The sequence below is a fragment of the Rhincodon typus genome, chromosome 19 (genome assembly GCF_021869965.1).
Source record: "Rhincodon typus isolate 14 chromosome 19, sRhiTyp1.1, whole genome shotgun sequence".
NCBI classification, from domain to species: Eukaryota; Metazoa; Chordata; class Chondrichthyes; order Orectolobiformes; family Rhincodontidae; genus Rhincodon; species Rhincodon typus.
The window spans coordinates 5,577,925-5,588,301 of NC_063350.1; the positions used below are offsets into that span (position 1 = coordinate 5,577,925).

The 10,377-nt window shown below is 45.8% G+C and overlaps 1 protein-coding gene across 2 annotated transcripts in view; it reads right to left on the reverse strand.

Moving 5' to 3' along the window:
• Positions 1-10,070, reverse strand: part of LOC109927403 (peptidyl-prolyl cis-trans isomerase FKBP1A-like) — a 17,418-nt gene extending 7,348 nt beyond the window's left edge. Inside the window, exons 1-2 of one of the 2 annotated variants that reach the window (XM_020527418.2) lie at positions 9,914-10,070; positions 9,680-9,727 (exon numbers count right to left, since the gene is read on the reverse strand). In XM_020527418.2, the coding sequence (XP_020383007.1) occupies positions 9,680-9,727; positions 9,914-9,950 (85 nt within the window). In that variant the 5' untranslated portion in view covers positions 9,951-10,070. The remainder of the gene's footprint in view (positions 1-9,679; positions 9,728-9,913) is intronic. The other variant, XM_048608232.1, reaches the window with a different exon arrangement.
• Between the last annotated feature and the right edge of the window lie 307 nt (positions 10,071-10,377).

Here is a 10,377-nt window from a genome sequence, read left to right on the forward strand (position 1 = left end):
GGGCCTAGACCCTTCTTCAGTCTAGGCCCGAAACGTCAGCCTTCCTGCTCGGCCTGCTGTGTTCATCCAGTTCTACACCTTGTTATCTCAGATTCTCCAGCATCTGCTGTTCATACTATCTCAGCCATCCTTACCTGGTCTGGCCTACATGTGACTCCAGACTACAGCAATGTGGGGCAGCACAGTGGCTAGCACTGCTGCCTCAGTGCCAGGGACCCGGGTTTGAATCCAGCCTCGGGCGACTGTCTGTGTGGGTTTCCTCCGGGTGCTCCAGTTGCCTCCCACAGTCCAAAGATGTGCAGGGTAGGTGGATTGGCCATGCTAAATTGCCCATAGTGTCCAGGGATGTTTAGGTTAGGTGGGTTAGACATGGGAAATGCAGGGGAATGGGTCTGGGTGGGATGCTCTTCAGAGGGGCAGTGTGGACTTGTTGAGCCAAATGGCCTGTTTCCACACTGAAGGGATTCGATGATTTCTATGATTCTACGACTCTCAACTGCCCTCTGGGCAATTAGGCAGGAGAAATAAATGTTGTCTAGCCAGCAACACCCTTATCCCATTAATGGAGAAAGAAAAAAAATTGCTGATATGAAGGTACAGTCAAAATTCCATTACAAAGACTGTTTCAATTTTACAATTCCACTATAATTAGCTCCAAACTTAATAGCCAGTCTGAAAAACCCTTCAAACATGACAAAATTAAGCAGAGAAGAGAGTAAAGTCAGAGTCATAAAGCACTGAAACAGACCCTTTGGTCCAACTCATCTATGCTGATGATTTTTCCCCAAACTAAACAAAACTAGTGTAACATTTTCCTGCATTGGCCCACATCCCTCTAAATCTTTCCTATTCATGTACCTATACAAGTGTCTTAGAATGTTGTAACAGTACCTGCATCTACTTCCTCTGGTAGTTCACTCCACACATGAACCACCCGTGAGAAAAATCTGCCCCTCAGGACCCTTTTAACCTTTTCTCATCTCACCTTTAAAAATATGCCTTCTGGTTTTGAACTGACCTACCTCAGGGCCTTTGCGTTTCCAAATTTGCCTCAGCCTTTGCAATTCACCTTATCTATATTCAGCACTTTAAACCTCTATAAGAGCACCTCTCAAACTCCTGTGCTCCAGTGAAAAAGTCCCAACCTACTCAGCATTAACATTAAACTGCATAGCTCTTCCATAAGGTTTCTCCCTGCCTGGCTAATGCTCTAAGTGGATTCTGGATAATCCAAGATGGAGGACAGGAAAACGTTGTGGCTGTAACAGCTGCTCCTTTTGAGGTATTTTCACTGTTGGAGCTGATTTTCTCAAATTCTGAGAGAAATAATTAAATAAGCTGGTGCATTGTTTTGGAACTTTGGGGGGCAGGAATTCAAAACAGCACTTTAAAAAGGAGGAAGACAGACAAAGGCAGTAACCACATGGGAAGTGAATCAAACAAAAATAAATCTGTGCTGCTGTCTGACCCAGCTGTGAATATGCACAGCTGACTTACAAAATCATGAGGGACATGGATAGGGTAAATTGACAAGGTCTTTTCCCCAGGAGGGGGAGTGCAAAATTAAATGGCATAGGTTTAAGGTGAGAGGGGAAAAATTTAGAAGGGACTTAAGGGGCATCTTTTTCATACATTGGGATAGTACATGTATGGAATTAGCTGCCAGAGGAAGTGGAGGAGGATGGTACAATTACAACATTTAAAAGGCATCTGGATAGGTATATGAATAGGAAGGTTTGAGGGGGATATGGGCCAAATGGGACTAGATTTATTTAGGATGTGGTTGGCGTGGACAAGTTGGACCAAAGAGTCCGTTTCCATGCTGTACATCTCTAACTACAAAGTTGCAAAAGAGAACCTTTTATATTAAGAGCTTCCACCTCATGATCAGGCCTCGTGTCAAATCCATACAACGATCTGCTGAAATCTACATTGTGACAACCAAGAAAAATTTTGTCACAGCACACACATTCCATAATATTTAAACAAAATAGACCACAAAAAGAAAAAAGTTAATTTGCCCAATATCCCTATGTTAATAGATTTTTTTAAAAAAAAAATAAAATCCAGTTCCATATCTTTGCCAAAATCAAATTAGCTTTCTTAGGTGATACACTGTGTACCAAGTTTCATTGAAATTGATCGGAATTTTTTCAGAAATAAGGTGTACGACCAAACAGACTGAAACAGAGACAAGAACATCACTTCCTCCCAGTATCGATGACAGATACGACAAATCCTTCAGATGCTGGAATTGGAGGAAAAATCTGCTCAGAACAGAACCATTATATCGTAAGGTCAGAAGTGAGGATGTTCATTGATGATTCCACAATGATCAGCAGCACTAAAGAGTTCTCAGATAAGGAACAGTCCATGTCCAAAATACAGCTAGACATGGACAATATCCAAGTTTGGGCTAACAAGTGGCAAGTGATGTTCACACCATACAAACGCTGGGGCATCAGCAATACTGTCGACCATTGGAGAAGTCATCACCAAGGTCCTCAACTGTCTCCTACCTGTGGAGGAGGAACTTATCCTGGAATCACAGCGTGGTTCCGGCCATGATTTTCACCCCATGACAGCTGCTGGAGAAATGCAGAGAAAAGAACCCTGTATGTGCCCTTCTTCAATCCTAAGGCATTTGACACTGTCAACCAGGAAGCATTATGGAGCATCCTTCTCCACTTCACCTGCACCACAAAGCCTGTTAATATCCTTCACCCGCACCATGAGTACATAGAAGTCATGGTAATGTCAAATGGCTCCACCACTGATCCTTGACAACAAGGTGCAGAGCTGGATGAACACAGCAGGCCAAGCAGCATCATAGGAGCAAGGCGGCTGACGTTTCGGGCCTAGACCCTTCATCAGAAATGGGGGAGGGGAAGGGGGTTCTGAAATAGGGAGAGAGGGGGAGGTGGATAGAAGATGGATAGAGGAGAAGATAGGTGAAGAGGAAACAGACAGGTCGAAGAGGCGGGGATGGAGCCAGTAAAGGAGAGTGTAGGTGGGGTGTTAGGGAGGGGATAGGTCAGTCCAGGGAGGATGGACAGGTCAAGGGGGCGGGATGAGGCTAGTAGGTAGGAGATGATAGGTGGAAGGAAGAACAGGTTAGGAGGCGGGGATGAGCTGGGCTGGTTTTGGGATGCGGTAGGGGGAGGGGAGATTTTGAAGCTTGTGAAATCCACATTGATACCATTGGGCTGCAGGATTCCCAAGCGGAATAGGAGTTGCTGTTCCTGCAACCTTCGGGTGGCATCGTTGTGGCACTGCAGGAGGCCCAGGATGGACATGTCGTCCGAGGAATGGTAGGGGGAGTTGAAATGTTTCGCGACTGGGAGGTGCAGTTGTTTATTGCGAACCGAGCATAGGTGTTCTGCAAAGCGGTCCCTGAGCCTCCGCTTGGTTTCCCTGATGTAGAGGAGGCCACAACGGGTACAGCAGATGCAGTATACCACATTGGCAGGTGTGCAGGTGAACAACTGCTTGATGTGGAAAGTCTTCTTGGGGCCTGGGATGGGGGTGAGGGAGGAGGTATGGGGGCAGGTGTAGCACTTCCTGCGGTTGCAGGGAAAAGTGCCGGGTGTGGTGGGGCTGGAGGGAGTGTGGAGCGAACAAAGGAGTCACGGAGAGAGTGGTCCCTCTGGAAAGCAGATAAGGGTGGGGAGGGAAAAATGTCTTTGGTGGTGGGGTTGGATTGCAGATGGCGGAAGTGTCAGAGGATGATGCGTTGGATCCGGGGAGGGGAGGTGGGAAAGAGTTGTGGTCCTTGAAAAACAAGGACATCTGAGATGTACGGGAGTGGAATGCCTCATCCTGGGAGCAGATGCGGCGGAGGCGAAGGAATTGGGAATAGGGCATGGCATTTTTGCAGGAAGGTGGGTGGGAGGTGGTGTATTCTAGGTAGCTGTGGGAGTCGGTGGGCTTGAAATGGATATCGGTTTCTAGGTGGTTGCCAGAGATGGAGACAGAGGTATTAGAGATGGTCCAGGTGAACTTAAGGTTCCCCCACCACTGATCCTCTCCCCGTTTGGGCCGGTGTCAAGCAGGGACTGGTCATCACCCCAAAACTGTTCTCGATCTACCTCACTGCAATGCTTCACATCACAACTGCCAAGCTCCCCACTGGAGCTGAGCTAACTTACAGAACCAGCAGGAAATTATTCAAACTCCACCATCTTCTAGGCAAAACCAAAGTCAACCCAACCACCATCATCAAGCTGCAGTACGTTGATAATGCTGCAAAATCAGAGGACGACCTCCAGACCAGTGTCAGCACCTTTTATGAAGGCATGTGAAAGCATGGGTCTCACCCTGAATATCTGCAAGACGAAGGTCCTCCACCAACCTGGTCCTGCATTGTGGAGCAAACCCCCAATCATCAAGGCACGTGGGGAGGCCTTAGAGAACATTGGCCACTTCTGATATCTCAGGAGTGTCCTGTTATCCAAAGCAGTGATGAGATCCAGTACCACCTCCAGTGGCTGCCTGAAGAAAGGGGTTTTTGAGGATATCAAACTCATGGCATACAGAGTAGTGGTAGTTCCTGTCCTCTTACGTGGCTCCGAGACATGGACTGTTTACAGCTGACACCTCAAGGCATTGAGACCAGCAATGCTGCCTGTCCAAGATCCTGTGATTCTGTTGGGAAGAAAGACACTCCAACACCAGCATCCTCAACCAGGCCAACATCCCCAGCATCAAGGCACTGACCATCCTTGATCGGCTGTGATCTGCTGGGCATGTCTTCCGCATGACCGACAAGAGACTCCCCAAGCAGGTGCTCTACGCCCAGCTCCGAAACAGCAGCTGAGCCCCAGATGGACAAAGAAAGCATTTCAGGGATATCCTTAAGACCTCACTGGCGAAATGCGACATTCCTACTGACACTCCGGAATCACTGGCTCAAGACCATCCAAAGTGGAGAAGTAGCATCTGGGAAGGCATTGAGCAGAAGCCAGGCAAAAACAGCATAGAGTGGACAGCCTCAACAATGCCCAACTCATTCCTTCCCACAACAACTTTCTACTCCAAGTGTCGCAGAGTCTACAGAAGCTGCATTGGACTGTACAGCCAGCTAAGGACTCATTCTCATTTGCAAGGGGCCACCAATGAATGATACTGCTCAATCAATAAAGAATCTAACCATTGCAATCAACGGCATTACCATCACTGAATACCACGCTATAAACAACCTGGGGATGCCACTGTGAAGAAACTGAACTGAACAACCTATATAAATGCTGTTGCCAGAAGCTAGGAATCTTGCAGCAATAATTACCTTCTGACTTTCCAGAGCCTGTTCAACGTTTACAGATAATTCAGGAGTGCAATGCAATCCTACCCATTGCCTAGATAACTGCAGCTCTCTCAAATCAAGAAGCTTGACACCATGCAGGAGAAAGCAGCCCACTTGATTGTGGATGTAATGCCTATCATACCCTCCATCACTTAGAAGCAGCAAGATCACTGTAGAAAGTCACCAAGGTTCCTTAGACATCACTTCCAAAACCCACACCCACTTCCAGCTAGAAGGACAAGGGTAGCACCATCACCTGTAAGTTTCCGACCGAGCCATTCATCACTCTCTTCAAAATGTATCACCATTCCTTCAATGGTATTGTTGGCCTACCTACACCTCCTAAGCAGTTCAAGATGGCAGCTTCTCAAGGGCAACAATGCTAGCTCAGTCAAAGATGTTTACATCCAATTGAGAAACTTCATAAAAAATCATGTGACATATATACATGGGCTACATATTTACAGTACAAGATCAAGAAAACGATCAGAGTATTAAGAGAATGGATGATCATCTTGCAACAGAAACAGTATAAGAGCTGTAAGCCTGCAAACACAAAAGAAATGCTCTTGAACAGACAAAAGTACCAAACAATGTTGAAATAAAAAAGTCGAACATATTCATTTAAGATGTTTCTACTCCCAATTGCACAGCAGGTTCAGGCCTGCACCTGAAGCAAAAGAATGTAAACTACAGAACACAAAATAATTTCTTTTTCAAAGAGAGAAGACTTGAGTAACAACATTTAAGATTAATGATCCTGATCCATTTGTACCAATCAATAATGAAATCACTAATGTTTTAAGTACTTGCTGTTTGTATTTAATTACAACTTTTGATTGTTGGGGATTTCATTTTTGTTGATCCTTCCTAACATTTTCTTTGCCGCGCTAGCCATTTTTCTGATGTGACTTGTTAATGCCAGGGACACTTCGCAACATTAAACATGTGCAGCAAATACCATTTGTCAGTTGCTCACTGTCGAGCATCATTCAGATTAACATCAACTTGTAGTGGACTTCCATTTTATTTGATCCAAACACAAGTCACCACCATAGATGCTGTAAAAATGTGAAGTGCTTCAGTTCAAAAGGAATTATGATATATTAACTTTTTGTAACAGATTTATTGAGAAAATAGAGAAACAGGAGAGCACAGTTAACTTTGAATATAGAAGAAAGAGGCAAAATGTAACAGAAAAAAACAACTTTTTCCAGCCACACCCTGAGGAAGTAACAAAACTGATACTAATCCTGTGGTGGAAAGGAAATCAAGTTCTGGTTTCAGGAACAAGAACAACATGACCCTTTCTCACAATATCATATTATCAAAGGAAACCATGTCACATGGGCTCCACCCTTCTGACTGTAAAATGGTTGCCCAGTTTCAGAACTGTTTAAATAATATTCTGCTCTGCTGAGTCCTAAACAGACCAATTAACTCTTTAAATCTTAGACACTGAATGTTAGTGTTGTTTTTCTAAAGGTAATGTTCAAACAGTATATGACTTGGTGTCTTGTTTGACCTAGAAGAATTCTTGTTCAAATGTTTACTCCAACAAAGTGATAATCCACTAATGTTTCTCAAAGAAGAAACAAAAACACAGTAACAAAATCAGTAACAGAAGAATGTTAGCATTTTAGCAGCTGAAACTTCACAGATGTAGGAAACAACCACGGCAACATTTAATTTGTGCCGGATCAGGGTCTGATATCCGATATCCAGATATCTTGCCCATTTCTGAGCTTGCTCTGTCAGCTTCTAACATATATCCCAGCTGACAGCAGAACACAGCTGTCAATTCACAAATCGGTCTGTGTGGCGTAATCTAAGCAAAAACAAGACTCTGCAATCCAACTGACTGAGTTCCAATGAAATGTTTTACTTAATAACCTGTTTTCTGTCTTTCAGATTGCTAACAGAACTAGTGCACTTACCATCAAAGACAGTACATTTACAATTATTATTCGAACAACAGACCACGTTAAGCAATGGAATTTTATAGCACAGATGGGGGCCTCTCAGTCCATATTTGTTTTGGATCCCAAAAGATATTCACTCAATCCAATTTCCCATACCCATTCAATGCTCTTCCTGTCCCAACAGACTTTGAATAGGTACTATGGATTCCAGAACAGTTTCTAAATCCTCCCTTTGATCTTTGAATAATTATATTAAATGCATGCCCTTTTACAAGGATAGTGCCTTTAACATAGTGGCATAAACAGGCAAAAATCTGCCACCAAGCCAAATATGAAGATATTATAACAGGTCATTAGAAGACATGAGGTTTAGGGAGGAAAGGCCACAGCCTGTGCAAATGAAGGCATGGGATAAAGAGATCTGGAGATGTGCAAGACCAAAGGTGGAAGAATGCTCATGTTCTCAAAAGGCGTTGGGTCAAAGAAGCACTTACCCAACAGTAAGTTTCTCTTCACAACAAAAGCTCCATCCCTCTAATGAAATATTAGATTTTTTGACTAATCATTGCACTCCCCCAACAATACACATCCTGGCAAGCAAGTTATCACTGTAAAAAAATGTCAGCTGTCAGGTTTAACAGCTTAAAAAAAAGCCTGATTTTATAAAATGTGCCCCCAAAAAATGCAGTAGTAGGTATTCTGATTTGCTACAATTGCATCAGACATTTGAAAAACCACTTGAGGCACAGCAAAGTCTCACCACATTAACTCCATTAAGGCTGCTTACGAGAAACTTTTGGGCCTATGCCCTCTGGAGTTGAAGAATCACTGGAACTTTAATCGGAACAAATATGATTCTGAAAGGCTTAACAGGGTGAACTTCTGAGTGTTGTTTCTCCTGGCTTGGGAATCTAAAACAGAGCATATTCAGGATAAGGGCTGACCATTTAAGGCTGAGATGAGGAGAGATTTTACAGGAGAAACAACTGAAGGATCCTTGGGAACCCTTCGTGTCATCTCAAAGCCAGTCTCCCCAACCTGCTTCAGGCTGCACCCAATCTCAGCTGTGTAGTAGACCCAGTAGGCTCCACACAATTGCAGGTATAGTCAGCCTTTCTCAAACCAGCAAACTACTCAACCTTGGGCTCCTCTACGGATTAACTCATACCAACCTCCCACAGTGCTCACCAAGTCCTAATCTCAACCGCAGTATATCACTCAGTCCCAAACCCTTCAGAGATTCACATTCCGACTCAAACAAGCAACCACAATAGCTCAGCCTCTTCCAGGCAGTGACCCGCTCCATCAACATCACCCTCCCCACGGTCACAGGGGGAACCCCCTCCAATAGGGAAGATCATAAGATCCACTAAATCTGTTCTGCCATTCAGTACATATCATGGCTGATCTCAAGCTTCATCTCCACTTTCTTGCTTCTCCCCAGACCACTCAATTAGCTGAGGGATCAAAATTGTCTGCTTCAGCTTAAAAGTATTCAATGATAGAGACTCAATCCTCCAGGTAGAGAAGGATGAAGTTCTTAGTCCCAGAAGAAAAAAGCCTTTTATGCTGAAATTGCACTCCTGTGTTTTGAGCCTTGAATCATTAGATCACATCTTCTTCTATATGTCAGAAAATTTAAACCCAGTTTGTTCAGCCACTCATCATACAGCAACCCTTTAATCGCGGGGACTAATGTAGTGAACCTTCACTGTATTTCCTCCTATGTGGGCACACCCTTTCATTAACACTACTGTAGGCGTGGCTTGACCAGAAGACATCCTGTACAATTTTAACATGCATTCTTTATCCCCGTTCATGACTCCAACTTGGAATCAAAACCAACATGCTCCCCCAGCAGTGATCCACTTTCAGCACCATCCTCAGGTTTCTACAGTACTTCACCTCCCAAGAGGGATCCATGCTTATAGCCGCGCCACAGAAATCTACTCAGTCCTATATGTCCCCGTCTAAAATCTACTCTTGCAGTCCCCCACTAACAAGTCTTTCACCAAACATTCAAACTCGCAATACCCTCAGGGTCCCCAATTACCGTCATTCTCCACAGCTCCTACAATACCCTTCACAGGGATCCTTACTGCAGACCCTCCTCACAGGATTCCATTCCCCACCAAATCCCTCACACTGACAAGGATCCACAACCAACCACCACCACAGACAGGGATCCACTAGCACCCTCCTCCCTGACAGGGATCCATCCCCCAGCCTTCCTCCTCCTCGGCAGGGATTCACACTCCCAGCCGTGGGGGGGGGGGGGAGGGGAAAAGGAGCCCCATTCCCCCCCCCCCTGGGGGGGTCCCCCCCCCCCCCCCCCGACAACCGCGGGGACCCACCTTCATGCACCACCTGCCTCCCCACCCCAAACACCCACACACCATGGTCCCGCACTGAGTTGCAATGTCTCTGGGCTCAGAGCGCATCCTTCTGTACTCACCCGTATAATGAACAACGCAGGTCTGCCCAGTCTTGGGGAAGGTCTGCCCTGAGAGAGAAAGACGCGGATTAGATTCGGCGACTGCTGCATTACAAACAACAGCCCGACCGCGAAAAAAAAACACACTCTCCCTCCCCCGAAACACAGTAGACCAGGTCTCTCATCCATGCCCCTGCCCAGGGTAAAGTAATCGCCACCCGAGGCGACAGGGGGAAATTGCTCGGTACTCCATACCATCTCCAGGGGTGATAGTCTCCACTTGCACCCCCATGACTTCGCTCAACAACGAACCTGACGATCGCCTTCTCCCTCCTCCCCCTCACGCCGACGACTCAGCGGGGCGGTGCGCGCAGGCTGCAATGCGGAGCAATCAGAGCTCTGCTACTGACCGACTTTCGCCAATTAGGAGCGAAAGACTGACCACCAGCGCCTAATATGGGCAAAGGGTGGGCGGGGCCCCGCTTCACCAAACGCCCGGATGAGGAGCCGTTGGATGGGGCTTTCGAATCGGATTGGTTGGCCGGCATGCGCCGGCGCAGTGGGCTCTCTTGGAACATTCTGGAAGCCTGAGGCTAAATTAAGCGGTTATTAGTCCATCGCTACAGATGTTTTTCTGTATGCTACAACTGCCTTTTAGTCCGAGACGTTTCTATCGATGAGGTTTCGATATTTTCTGTTGAAGTAAGGCAGGTAAAGTG